Source organism: Bos mutus, chromosome X (genome assembly GCF_027580195.1).
Source record: "Bos mutus isolate GX-2022 chromosome X, NWIPB_WYAK_1.1, whole genome shotgun sequence".
Classification (NCBI taxonomy): Eukaryota; Metazoa; Chordata; class Mammalia; order Artiodactyla; family Bovidae; genus Bos; species Bos mutus.
The window spans coordinates 84,043,969-84,059,245 of NC_091646.1; the positions used below are offsets into that span (position 1 = coordinate 84,043,969).

Genomic DNA, 15,277 nt, shown 5'->3' on the forward strand with positions numbered 1-15,277 from the left:
CTCTCTGACATAAACCACAGCAGGATCCTCTATGACCAACCTCCCAGAGTAATGGAAATAAAAGCAAAAATATACAAATGAGACCTAATTAAATTTAAAAACTTTTGCATAATGAAGGAAACTATATGCAAGGTGAAAAGACAGCTTTCAGAATAGCAAATGAAGCAACTGACAAATTAATCTCAAAAAAAAAAAAAAAAAACAAGAAACTCCTGAAGCTCAATTCCACAAAAATACATGACCCAATCAAAAATGGGCCAAAGAACTAAATAGACATGTCTCCAAAGAAGACATACAGATGACAAACAACACATGAAAAGATGCTCAACATCACTCATTATTAGAGAAATGCAAATCAAAACCTCAATGAGGTACCATCTCAGGCTAGACAGAATGGCTGCTATCAAAAAGTCTACAAAAAATAAATACTGGAGAGGTTGTGGGGAAAAGGGAACCCTCTTACACTATTGATGGGAATGCAAACTAGTACAGCCACTATGAAGAACAATGTGGAGATTCCTTAAAAAACTAGAAGTAGAACTGCCATACTACCCAGCAATCCCACTGCTGGGCATACACACTGGGAAAACGAGAATTAAAAGAGGCACGTGTTCCCCAATGTTCATCACAGCACTGTTTTCAACAGTCGGGACATGGAAGCAACCTAGATGTCCATTGGCTGCTGCTGCTGCTGCTGCTGCTGCTAAGACGCGTCAGTTGTGTCTGACTCTGTGTGACCCCATAGACAGCAGCCCACCAGGACTCCTTGTTCATCACCAACTTCCGGAGTTCACCCAAACTCATGTCCATCAAGTCAGTGATGACATCCAGCCATCTTATCTTCTGTTGTCCCCTTCTCCTCTTGCCCCTAATCCCTCCCAGAATCAGAATCTTCCAATGAGTCAACTCTTTCCATGAGGTGGCCGAAGTATTGGAGTTTCAGCTCTACCATCAGTCCTTCCAAAGAACACGCAGGACTGATCTCCTTTAGAAGAGACTGGTTGGATCTCCTTGTGGTCCAAGGGACTCCTAAGAGTCTTCTCCAACACCACAGTTCAGAAGCATCAATTCTTCTGTGCTCAGGTTTCTTCACAGTCCAACTTTCACATCCATACATGACCACTGGAAAAAACCATAGCCTTGACCAGATGGACCTTGATTGGCAAAGTAATATCTCAGCTTTTGAATATGCTATCTAGGTTGGTCATAACGTTCCTTCCAAAGACTAAGCATCTTTTAATTTCATGGCTGCAATCACCATCTGCACTGATTTTGGAGCCCCCAAAAATAAAGTCTGACATGGTTTCCGTTGTTTCTCCATCTATTTCCCATGAAGTGATGGGACCAGATTCCATGATGTTAGTTTTCTGAAAATTGAGTTTTAAGCCAACTTTTTCACTTTCCTCTTTCACTTTCATCAAGAGGCTTTTTAGTTCCTCTTCACTTTCTGCTGTAAGGGTGGTGACATCTGCATATCTGAGGTTATTGATATTTCTCCTGGCAATCTTGATTCCAGCTTGTGCTTCTTCCAGCCCAGCATTTCTCATGATGTACTCTGCATATAAGTTAAATAAGCAGGGTGACAATATACAGTCTTGATGTATTCGTTTTCCTATTTGGAACCAGTCTGTTGTTCCATGCCCAGTTGTAACTGTTGCTTCCTGACCTGCATACAGGTTTCTCAAGAGGCAGGTTGGCTGGTCTGATATTCCCATCTCTTTCAGAACTCTCCACAGTTTACTGTGATCCACACAATCAAACCTTTGGCATAGTCAATAAAGCAGAAATAGATGTTTTTCTGGAACTCTGTTCCTTTTTCCATAATCCAGCAGATGTTGGCAATTTGATCTCTGATTCTTCTGCTTTTTCTAAAACCGGCTTGAACATCTGGAAGTTAACAGTTCATGAATTGCTGAAGCCTGGCTTGGAGAATTTTGAGCATTACTTTACTAGCGTGTGAGATGAGTGCAATTGTGCGGTAGTTTGAGCATTCTTTGGCATTGCCTTTCTTTGGGATTGGAATGAAAACTGACCTTTTCCAGTCCTGTGACCACTGCTGAGTTCTCCAAATTTGTGGGCATATTGAGTGCAGCACTTTCACAGCATCATCTTTCAGGATTTGGAAGAGCTCAACTGGAATTCCATCACCTCCACTAGCTTTGTTCACAGTGATGCTTTCTAATGCCCACTTGACATCACATTCCAGGATGTCTGGCTCTAGGTGAGTGATCACACCATCGTGATTATCTGGGTTGTGAAGCTCTTTTTTGTACAGTTCTTCTGTGTATTCTTGCCACTTCTTAATATCTTCTGCTTCTGTTAGGTTCATACCATTTCTGTCCTTTACCGATCCTATCTTTGCATGAAATATTCCCTTAGTGTCTCTTATTTTCTTGAAGAGATCTCTAGTCTTTCCCATTCTGTTGTTTTCCTCTATTTCTTTGCATTGATCGCTTAGAAGGCTTTCTTATCTCTTCTTGCTATTCTTTGGAACTCTGCATTCAGATGCTTATATCTCTCCTTTTCTCCTTTGCTTTTCACTGCTCTTCTTTTCACAGCTATTTGTAAGGCCTCCCAGACAGCCATTTTGCTTTTTTGCATTTCTTTTCCCTGTGGATGGTCTTGATCTCTGTCTCCTGTACAATATCACAAACCTCTGCATAGTTCATCAGGTACTCTGTCTATCAGATCTAGTCCCTTAAATCTATTTCTCACTTCCACTGTATAATTATAAGGGATTTGATTTAGGTCATACCTGAATGGTCTAGTAGTTTTCCCTACTTTCTTCAATTTAATTCGGAATTTGGCAATAAGGAGCTCATGATCTGAGCCACAGTCAGCTCCCGGTCTTGTTTTTGCTGACGGTATAGAGCTTCTCCATCTTGGCTACAAAGAATATAATCAGTCTGACTTCAGTGTTGACTGTCTGATGATGTACATGTGTAAAGTCTTCTCTTGTGTTGTTGGAAGAGAGTGTGTGCTATGACCAGTGCATTCTCTTGTCAAAACTCTATTAGCTTTTGCCCTGCTTCATTCCGTATTCCAAGGCCAAATTGGCCTATTACTGCAGGTGTTTCATAACTTCCTACTTTTGCATTCCAGTCTGCTATAATGAAAAGAACATCTTTTTTGGGTGTTAGTTCTAAAAGGTCTTTTAGGTCTTCATAGAACCGTTCAACTTCAGCTTCTTCAGTGTTACTGGTTGGAGCATAGACTTCGATTACTGTGATATTGAGTGGTTTGCCTTGGAAATGAACAGAGATCATTCTGTCGTTTTTGAGATTGCATCCAAGTACTGCATTTCAGACTCTTGTTGACCATGATGGCTACTCCATTTCTTCTAAGGGATTCCTGCCTGCAGTAGTAGATATAATGGTCATCTGAATTAAATTCACCCATTCAAGTCCATTTTAGTTTGCTGATTCCTAGAATGTCAACGTTCATTCTTTCCATCTCCTGTTTGACTACTTCTAGTTTGCCTTGATTCATGGACCTAACATTTCAGGTTCCTATGCAATATTGCTCTTTACAGCATCAGACCTTGCTTCTACCACCAAATACATCCACAACTGGGTATTGTTTTTGCTTTGGCTCCATCCCTTTATTCTTTCTGGAGTTATTTCTCCACTGATCTCCAGTAGCATATTGGGCACCTACCAACCTGGGGAGTTCCTCTTTCAGTATCCTATCATTTTGCCTTTTCATACTGTTCATGGGGTTGTCAAGGCAAGTATACTGAAGTGCTTTGCCATTCCCTTCTCCAGTGACCACTTTCTTTCAGACCTCTCCACCATGACCCTCCCATCTTGGGTGGCCCCACACGGCATGGCTTAGTTTCACTGAGTTAGACAAGGCTGTGGTCCGTGTGACCAGATTGACTAGTTTTCTGTGATTATGACTTAGTGTCTGCCCTCTGATGCCTCTTTCAACACCTACTGTCTTACTTGGGTTTCTCTTACCTTGGACGTGGGGTATCTCTTCACAGCTGTTCCAGCAAAGCACAGCTGCTGCTCCTTACCTTGGACAAAGGGTATCTCCTGACATCCGCCCCTCCTGACCTTGAACATGGAGTAGGTCCTCTCAGCCCTCCTGCATGCACGCAGCAACTGCTTGCCTTTGCTACGGCCATCTGGGGCGGCAGCAGTTCCAACTTGGTCTCCATCAGGCAGCCGGGGGCTTAGGGCTCCACAACCCTGGCCCCCTCACCTAGGCTACCTCCTTAGGGTGTTGTGATCCCGGGGCTGGGGGCTCAGGGGAGGCTCAGTCGAAGGAACACGGTGGCGGAGAGCAAGCCGCCAGCTCGCCAGTAATGGAATATTACTCAGCTATTAAAAAATAATGCATTTGAATCAGTTCTAATGAGTTGGATGAAACTGGAGCCTATTATACATAGTGAGTGAAGTCGCCCAGTCGTATCAGACTCTTTGTGACCCCATGGACTGTAGCCTACCAGGCTCCTCTGTCCATGGGATTTTCCAGACAAGAATACTTCAGTGGGTTGCTGTTTCCTTCTCTAGGGGGGGTCTTCCAAACCCAGGGATCGAACCCAGGTCTCCTGCATTGTTGGCAAATGCTTTTACCATCTGAGCCACCAGGGAAGTCTGACATATATAGTGAAGTAAGTCTGAAAGAAAAACACCAATACAGTATATTAATGCATATATATGGAATTTAGAAAGATGGTAATGATGACCCTATATGCAAGACAGCAAAAGAGACTCAGATGTAGAGAACAGTATTTTGGACTCTGTGGGAGAAGGCGAGGGTGGGATGATTTGAGAGAATAGCACTGAAACATGTATATTATCATATGTGAAATTGATATCCAGTCCAGGTTTGATGCATGAGACAGGGTGCTCAGGGCTGGTGCACTGGGATGAGCCTGAGGGATGGGATGGGGAGAGAAGTGGGAGGGAATTTAGGATGGGGAACAAATATACACCCATGGCTGATTCATGTCAATGTATGGCAAAAACCGCTACAATATTTTAAAATAATTATCCTCCAATTAAAATTAATTAATTAATTTTTAAAAATTGATGGAGAAGTAAAAAAGTTTTCAGACAAGCAAAAGTTATGAGAATTCAGTACCACCAAACCAGGTTTACAAGAAATGTTAAAGGGAATTATATAGCCAAGAAATACACGGGGAGTAGAAATAGCTACAAAATCGACCCCAAACAATTAAGAAAATGACAATGGGAACATATATATCAATAATTACTTCAAATGTAAATAGATTAAATTCTTTACCAAAGACACAGACTGACTGAATGGATTAAAAAAAAAAAAAAAAAAAACAAGACCCATATATATATACTGTCTACAAAAAACCCACTTGAGACCTAAAGACACATATAGACTGAAAGTGAGATGATGGGAAAATATATTTCATGCAAATGGGAAGCAAAAGAAAGCTGGAATAGCAATCCTCATATCAGACAAAATAGACCTCAAAATAAAGAAGATTACAAGAATTAAGGAAAAACACTACATAATGATCAAGGGATCAATCCAAAAGGAAGACAAAACAATTGTAAATATCTATGCATCCAAACGGAGAAGGCGATGGCACCCCACTCCAGTACTGTTGCCTGGAAAATCCATGGACAGAGGAGCCTGGTAGGCTGCAGTCCATGGGGTAGCAAAGAATCGGACACGACTTAGTGACCTCACTTTCACTTTTCATTTTCATGCACTGGAGAAGGAAATGGCAACCCACTCCAGTGTTCTTGCCTGGAGAATCCCAGAGACGGGGGAGGCTGGTGGGCTGCCATCTATGGGGTTGCACAGAGTCGGACATGACTGAAGCGACTTAGCAACAGCAGCAGCAGCATGCATCCAAAATAGGAGCACCCCAATACATAAAAAATTAAACACTAACAGACATAAAAGGAGAAATTGACAGTGACACAATAATAGTAGGAGACTTTAACACCCCACTCACACCAATGGGCAGATCATGAAAAAAGAAAATTAATAAGGAAACTCAAGTCTTATATGATACACTAGATGAGATAGATCTCATTGATATCTTCAGGACATTCCATCCAAATGCAAAAGAATACTACTTCTTTTCAAGTGCACATGGAACATTCCCCAGGATAGACCACATCTTGAGTCACAAATCAAGCCTCAGTAAATAAGAAAATTGAAATCATATCAAGCATCTTCTCTGACCACAATGCTATGAGAGTGGATATCAATTAGAAGAAAAAAAAAACTGTAAGAAACACAAACACATGGAGATTAAACAACACGTTTCTAAATAACCAACAGTTTACTGAAGAAATCAAAAGGGAAATCAAAAAAATTTCTAGAAGCAAATGACAATGCAAACACACAATTCAAAACCCATGGGATGAAGCAAAAGAAGTTCTAAGAGTAAAGTTTATAGCAATACAATCCTACCTCAAGAAACAAACAAACAAACCAAAAAACAAACAAACAAACAAACAAAAAACATTGAATAGACAATGTAACTTTACATCTAAAACAACTGGAAAAAGAAGAAGAAGAAAAAATTATTAGAAGGAAAGAAATCATAAAGATCCAAGCAGAAATAAATGAAAAAGAAATGAAAAACAATAATAAGGATTAATAAAACTAAAAGCTGGTTCTTTGAAAAGAAAAACAAAATTGACAAGCCTTTAGCCAGATTCATCAAGAAAAAAGAGAGAATAATCAAATCAACAAAATTAGAATTGAAAAAGCAGAAGTTACAACAAACCATGCAGAAATACAAAGAATTATAACAGACTAACTATTATGAACAACTATATGGCAATAAAATGGATAACCTGGGAGAAATGCACAGGTTCTTAGAAAAGTTCAACCTTCCAAGCCTGAACCAGGAAGAAATAGAAATTATGAATAACCCAATTGCAAGCACTGAAAATGAAGCTGTGATAAAAAAAAAAAAAAAACTCCCAGAAAACAAAAGCCCAGGACCAGATGGCTTCACAAGAGACTTCTATCAAACATTTAGAGAAGAGCTAATGCCTATCTTTCTAAAGGTCTTTCAAAAAATTGCAGAGCAAGGAACACTTCCAAACTAATTGTATGAGGCCATCATCAACCTGATACCAAAACCAGACAAAGATCCCACAGAAAGAGAAAACTACAGGCCAATATCACTGATGAACATAGATGCAAAAATCCTCAACAAAATTTTAGCAAACAGAATTCAGCAGCACATCAAAATTTCAAACACCATGATCAAGTTGGGTTTATTCCTGGAATGCAAGGATTCTTCAATATATGTAAATCAAACAGTGTGATATACTATATTAACAAATTGAAAGATAAAAACCATATGATAATCTCAATAGATGAATAAAAAGCCTTTGACAAAATTCAGCACCCATTTGTTATTAAAACTCCTCAAAAGCTGGGCATAGAAGGAACCTACCTCAACACAGTAAAGGCCATTTTTGATAAGCCTACAGCAAACATTATTCTCAATGGTGAATAACTGAAAGCATTCCCCCTAAGATCAGGGACAAGACAAGAGTGTCCACTCCAACATTATTGGTCAACATAGTTCTGGAAGACCTAGCTACAGTAATCAGAGAAGAAAAAGAAATAAAAGGAATCCAGATCAGAAAAGAAGAAATAAAGCTCTCACTGTATGCAGATAACATGATACTGTACATAGAAAACCCTAAAGATAGTATCAGAAAATTACTAGAGCTAATCACTGAATTTAGCAAAGTTGCAGGATATGAAATCAATACACAGAAATCACTTGCATTTCTATATACTAACAATGGAAAATCAGAAAGAGAAACTTAGGAATCAATCCCATTCACCATTGCAACAAAAAGAATTAAATATCTAGGAATAAACTTATCTAAGGAGACAAAAAAACTGTATGCAGAAAATTATAAGACACTAATGAAAGAAATCAAAGATGACATAAACAGAGAGATATTCCATTTTCCTGGGTAGGAAGAATCAATATTGTGAAAATGACTATACTACCAAATGCAATCTACAGATTCAGTGTTTCCCCTCTCAAATGACCAATGGCATTTTTCACAGAACTATAACAAAATATTTCACAATTCATATGGAAACACAAAAGACCCTGAATAGCCAAATTAGTCTTAAGAAAGAAGAATGGAGCTGGGGGAATCAACCTTCCTGACTTCAGATTATACTACAAAGATATGATCATCAAGACAGTATGCTACTGGCACAAAAACAGAAATATAGACCAATTGAATAAGATTGAAAGCCCAGAAATAAACCCATGCACCTATGGGTACCTTATTTTTGACAAAGGAGGCAAGAAAACACAATGGGGCAAAGAATACCCCTTCAATAAATGGTGCTTGGAAAACTGGACAGCTACATATAAAAGAATGATACAGGATGCTTGGGGCTGGTGCACTGGGATGACCCAGAGGGATGGTGTGGGGAGGGAGGTGGGAGGGGGGTTCAGGATTGGGAACATGTGTACACCTGTAGCAGATTCATGTTGATGTGTGGCAGAACCAATACAATATTGCAAAGTAATTAGCCTCCAATTAAAATAAATAAATTTAAATTAAAAAAAGAAGAACATTTCCTAACACCATACACAAAGATAAACTCAAAATGGATTAAAGACCTAAATGTAAGACAAGAAACTAAAAATCCTAGAGGAAAATATAGGCAGAACACTCGATGACATAAATCAAGGCAAGATCCTCTATGAATCACCTCTTCAGTTCAGTTCAGTTCAGTCGGTCAGTCGTTTCTGACTCTTTGTGACCCCATGAATTGCAGCATGCCAGGACACCCTGTCCATCACCAACACCCAGAGTACACCCAAACCCATGTCCATTGTGTCGGTGGTGCCATCAAACCATCTCATCCTCTGTCATCCCCTTCTCCTCCTACCCTCAATCTTTCTCAGCATCAGGGTCTTTCCAAATGAGTCAGCTCTCCGCATCAGGTGGCCAAAGTTTTAGGGTTTCAGCTTCAACATCAGTCCCTCCAATGAACACCCAGGACTGATCTCCTTTAGGATGGACTGGTTGGATCTCCTTGCAGTCCAAGGGTCTCTCAAGAGTCTTCTCCAACACCACAGTTCAAAAGCATCAAGTACTCAACGCTCAGTTTTCTTTATAGTCCAACTCTCACATCCAGACATGACTACTGGAAAAACCATAGCCTTTACTAGACGGACCTTTGTTGGCAAAGTAATGTCTCTGCTTCTTAATATGCTGTCTAGGTTGGTCATAACTTTTCCTTCCAAGGAGCAAGCATCTTTTAATTTCATGGTTGCAATCACCATCTGAACTGATTTTGGAGCCCACAAAAATAAAGTCAGCCACTGTTTCCACTGTTTCCCCATCTATTTCCCATGAAGTGATGGGAAAGGATGCCATGATCTTAGTTTTCTGAATATTGAGCTTTAGGCCAACTTTTTCACTCTCCTCTTTCATTTCATCAAGAGGCTCTTTAGTTCTTCTTCACTTCCTGCCATAAGGGTGGTGTCATCTGCATATCTGAGCTTATTGATGTTTCTTCTGCCAATCTTGATTTCAGTTTGTGCTTCCTCCAGCCCAGCATTTCTCATGATATACTCTGCATATAAGTTAAATAAGCAGGGTGACAATATACAGCCTTGACATACTCTTTCCTATTTGGAACCAGTCTGTTGTTACATGTCCAGTTCTAACTGTTGCTTCCTGACCTGCATACAGGTTTCTCAAGAGGTTCCATTACTCTAAAAACCACCTCTTAGAGTAACAGAAAGAAAAAATAAAAGTAAACAAGTGATACCTGATTAAACTTAAAATCTTTTCATAGCAAAGGAAACTATAAGCAAGGTGAAAAGACAGCCCTCAGAATCGGAGAAAATAATAGCAAATGAAACAACTGACAAAAGATTAATTTCCAAAACATACAAGCAGCTCATACAACTGAATGCCAGAAAAACAAACAACCCAATCAAAAAGTGAGCAAGAAACCTAAACAGACATTTCTCCAAAGAAGACATACTGATGGCTAACAAACACATGAAAAGATGCTCAACATCGCTCATTATTAGAGAAATGCAAATCGAAACTACAATGAGATATCACCTCACACCGGTCAGAATAGCCATCATCAAAAAGTCTACAAACAATAAATGCTGGAGAGTGTGTGGAGAAAAGGGAACGCTCTTGCACTGTTGGTGGGAATGTAAATTGGTACAGGCACTATGGAAGACGATATGGAGATTCCTTAAAAAACTAGGAATAAAACCACCATATGACCCAGCAATTCCACTCCTAGGCATATGCCCTGATGAAACAAAAATTGAAAAAGACACATGTATACCATTGTTCACTGCAGCACTATTTGCAGTAGCTAGAACCTGGAAGCAACCTAGATGTCCATCAATAGATGAATGGATAAATAAGTTGTAGTACATATACACAATACCCAGCCATAAAAATGAACACATTTGAGTCAGTTCTGATGAGGTGGATAAACCTAGAACCTATTATACAGAGTGAAGTGTGTCAGAAAGAGAAAGATAAATTCCATATTCTAACATATATATATAATCTAGAAAAAATGGCACTGAAGAATTTACTTTTAGGGCAACAGTGGAAAAACAGACATCGAGAATAGACTTATGGACTTGGGGAGAGGGGAGGAGAGAGAGAGATGTGTGGAAAGAGTTACCTGGAAACTTACATTACCATATGTAAAATAGATAGCCAACGAGAATTTGCTCTATGGCTCAGGAAACTCAAACAGTGGCTCTGTATCAGTCTAGAGCTGTGGGATGGGGTGGGAGATGTGAGGGAGGTTCAAAAGGGAGGGGGTATATGTATACTTATGGCTGATTCATGTTGAGGTTTGACAGAAAACAAAATTCTGTAAAACAAGTATCCTTCAATAAAAAAAAAAAAAATTAAAATTCTACAGATAGCAAATGCTCAAGAATGTGTGGAGAAAAGGGAACCCTCCTGAAATATTGATGGGAATGTAAATTGGCACAGCCTTTATGTAGAACAGTACGGAAATTCCTTTAAAAGCTAAAATTTGTGTTACCATATTATCCTGCAATATGACTCCTGGGCATATATCCAGAGAAAACTCTAAATCGAAAAGATGCATGCACTACAATGTTAATGACAGCACTATTTACAATAGCTAAGACATGAAAGCAACCTAGATGTCCATCGACAGATGAATAGATAAAGAAGATGTGGTACATGTATACAGTGGAATACTATCAGCCAGAAGTAATGCTACTTGGACTTCAAGGAGATCAAACCAGTCAATCATAAAGGAAATCAGTCCTGAATATTCATTAGAAGGACTGATGCTGAAGCTAAAATTCCAATCCTTCAGCCACCTGATACAAAGAACTGACTCATTGGAAAAGACCCTGATGCTGGGAAAGATTCAAGGCAGGAAGAAAAGGGAGGCGACAGAGGATGAAATGGTTGGATGGTATCACTGACTCGATGGACATGAGTTTGAGCAAGCTCCGGGAGTTGGTGATGGACAGGGAAGCCTGGCATGCTGCAGTCCATGGGGTCACAGAGAGTTGGACACGACTGAGCAACTGAACTGAACTTAATGCTACTTGCAGCCACATGGATGGACCTAGAGATTAACATACTAAGTGAAGTCAGACAAAGACAAATACCATATGATATCACTTATATGTGGAATCTAAAATATGATAACAAATGAAATTACTTTCAAAACAGAAACAGACACATAGACATAGAAAACAAAATCATGGTTACCAAAGTGGAAAGGGGATGGGGCAGGGATAAATTAAGAGTTTGGGATTAGCAGACACAAACTACTGTATATAAAATAGGTAAACAACAAAGTCATACTGCATAGCACAGGGAACTCTATCCAATATCCTGTAATAAACCATAATGGAAAATAACATGAAATACACACACACACACTCATACACACACACACATATATATATATATATATGCACACACACACATACATATATATATGCATATATACATACACATATATATATATATATAACTTTGTTGTATACAAAAATTAACACAACATTACAAATCAGCTATACTTCATTAAAAAAAAAAAAAAGAAGAAGTAGCAAATCGTCAAACGGAGCAAGTGTCAGCAAACCAGAACCCACAAGCCAAGTGTGACCTGTTTCCTGTCTTTGTAAATAAAATTTTATTGGCCCCCACACATGCCTGTTTGTTTATGTATTGTCTATATCTTCCTTTATGTTAAACAGTTAGAGCTGAGTAGTTGCAATTAAAATCATATGACTTGAAAAGAAGGTCTAAAATATTTATTATCTTGGCCTTTACAAAAGAAAGTTTACTGATACCTGTCTTCATTTCAGTTCAGTTCAGTTCAGTCGCTCAGTCCTGTCCAACTCTTTGTGACCCCATGAATTGCAGCCCTCCAGGCCTCCCTGTCCATCACCAACTCCCAGAGTTCACTCAGACTCACGTCCATCAAGTCACTGATGCCATCCAGCCATCTCATCCTCTGCCGTCCACTTCTTCTCCTGCCCCCAATCCCTCCCAGCATCAGAGTCTTTTCCAATGAGTCAACTCTTCGCATGAGGTGGCCAAAGTACTGGAGTTTCAGCTTTAGCATCATTCCTTCCAAAGAAATCTCAGGGCTGATCTCCTTCAGAATGGACTGGTTGGATCTCCTTGAAGTCCAAGGGACTCTCAAGAGTCTTCGCCAACACCACAGTTCAAAAGCATCAATTCTTCAGCACTCAGCTTTCTTCACAGTCCAACTCTCACATCCATACATGACCACTGGAAAAACCATAGCCTTGAATAGATGGACCTTTGTTGGCAAAGTAATGTCTCTGCTTTTGAATATGCTATCTAGGTTGGTCATAACTTTCCTTCCAAGGAGTAAGTCTCTTTTAATTTCATGGCTGCAGTCACCATCTGCAGTGATTTTGGAGCCCCCCAAAAATAAAGTCTGACACTGTTTCCACTGTTTCCCCATCTATTTCCCATGAAGTGATGGGACCAGATGCCATGATCTTCGTTTTCTGAATGTTGAGTTGTAAGCCAACTTTTTCACTCTCCTCTTTCACCTTCATCAAGAGGCTTTTTAGTTCCTCTTCACTTTCTGCCATAAGGGTGGTGTCATCTGCATATCTGAGGTTGTTGATATTTCTCCCGGCAATCTTGCTTCCAGCTTGTGCTTCTTCCAGTCCAGCGTTTCTCATGATGTACTCTGCATATAAGTTAAATAAGCAGGGTGACAATATACAGCCTTGACGTACTCTTTTTCCTATTTGGAACCAGTCTGTTGTTCCATGTCCAGTTCTAACTGTTGCTATTAAATAATCTTTGAGTGGGCCTGATAGACTATGTTCCAGTATAATGCTTAATGGCTATGCAATTCACATTTTGCCTTATTGCCAAGTTTTGGATATTCTTCCTAAATACCCCTCTTTGAATCTCACTCCCTTATATCCATTACATCCCTTACATCCAGCACAGATCTCCCTACTTGGGTCTCACTCATTGATTTCTGCTTCTTCCTAACAGGAAATCGTAACTGCTTTTGGAGCCCCTGGAGATCAGAAGGATGAACCATGGCCTGGAAGAATCCGACCACTAACTTTCTTTGTCTGTGTCTCCCACCAGGCCTGCCTGTCATGTCATCAGCAAATTCACCGGAATGCACCTATATGCCCTCTGTGCAAAGCCAAGAGTCGGTCCAGGAATCCCAAAAAGCCAAAACGGAAGCAGGATGAATGAAGAGAGGGAGAACACTTAGAGCTCTGCAGCTCATGACCCCTCCCCTTGACCAGAGTGATTGATGTTTCCATGTGAAAGAACCCTTCCCCACTTCTATTTAATGTGATAGAAGCACAACCCCCCTCTCACTTTGCTTTTATTTCTTTCTGCTGTCAGAGTTTCTGGTTTAGGAAGAGATGTTGTTCAGGTGCTAATGACAGTTGTGTCTGAAGGTCCCTTCTCTCTCAGCCACATTTTAACCCCTGCCCTTGTTAGGAAACAAGGGAAGGGCAGAAATCCCAGATGTGATTCTCTGTCTCTTGCTTCTGAGGCCTAGTGCCTAAGGCCTGAGGGCTGAGTAGTCCCATATCTTGTTTCAGGTGAAGGTTCCAGTGTTCCCCCTCCCTGTACTTTTATCTTAGGCTCTGAAGGGACAACATTCTTTTTTCTGGACTTTCCTGTAGGTTTGGTGCATATATCTCCCCACTCACACCCTCATCTCATCCTCAAGGCCCAGAGGTGGCTTGGACAAGCTCTCCTTTTTGTATTAATTTGGGAGGCCTAGCTGTTTTATTAGAGTTTACCACCCCATTACCCCCTACCCTGACAGTTTCCCAAATATACTAAAGTTCTCAGGTACCAGGTTATGTGTCTGAGGACCCTAAAATCTGTAGACTTTTCTCCAATAATAACCCTAGCTTTTGACAATTAGTAGTAGATGTTCCCCACAGTGAAATCAAGGAGCCAGACCTACTCTGCAAGTCCTGCCTAATTAATTTCCTAAGTGAGGGCTCTGCTACCAGGGCTGTATTAGGCTGGAGAGATTCCAGGATGACATTTGTGTTACTTTTTGTTCAAAACCATTACTCTAACACTTTACTCCAATGGTGTATCTTAGAGTTCAGAGTAATGGGTTGTGATTCAAGTGAATGCCAGTCACCTTACCATGCAGGTAAGTGGGACCTCTACTTCAGTCATCTCTCCCTCTCTTGGGTCGGCTTTCTTCTCTAAGGCAGCTTCAGCTCAGGTCAGCTTTTGGCGACTCCCTTTCTGGTGAATTGTGCAGGTGACTTTCCCTCTGAGAAGAAAAGATTCCAGTTTCCCCTAAGCCCTACAGCTCTTCCTTTTAAACTTAAGGGATGGGATGGGGACTGATGAAAAAATGTTGGCTTCAGGTATCAGGCCATGGCTGGGGAGGGGAGGATATTTTTCCTTCCTTTCTTAACTGTATTTTTAAGTTACCACAGTGTCTGTGTGTTCATAATATATAGAAGGTTCCTCTGCTCTTTGAAAGTAAGAGCATTATGTCTGTACAAATTCTTTTAAATAAACATTTGTTCATTGGAATAAATGCTGACTCAGTGCTTACTAGTGCCAGGTAATAGAAAAGATGCAATGCCATTTCCCCTTCTGGGTAGCACTTCTTCACTCTTTTTTATTCTACACTATAAATAAGAAAACCAGGAACATCACTGCATAATAATTTACCCTATTTTTATAATAATTTCCACTTATTCAGTGCCTACTCTGTGTCAGGTCTCTATGTAAGATGGTTTATA

At 40.0% G+C, this 15,277-nt stretch overlaps 1 protein-coding gene across 3 annotated transcripts in view; it reads left to right on the plus strand.

Moving 5' to 3' along the window:
• ZC4H2 (zinc finger C4H2-type containing) overlaps positions 1-15,063 on the plus strand; it is a 78,019-nt gene extending 62,956 nt beyond the window's left edge. For all 3 annotated transcript variants that reach the window (XM_005890994.2, XM_005890995.3, XM_070366014.1), the window contains one exon: positions 13,626-15,063. In XM_005890994.2, coding sequence (XP_005891056.1) covers positions 13,626-13,739 — 114 coding nt within the window. In that variant the 3' untranslated portion in view covers positions 13,740-15,063. The remainder of the gene's footprint in view (positions 1-13,625) is intronic.
• The last annotated feature ends 214 nt before the right edge of the window (positions 15,064-15,277 follow it).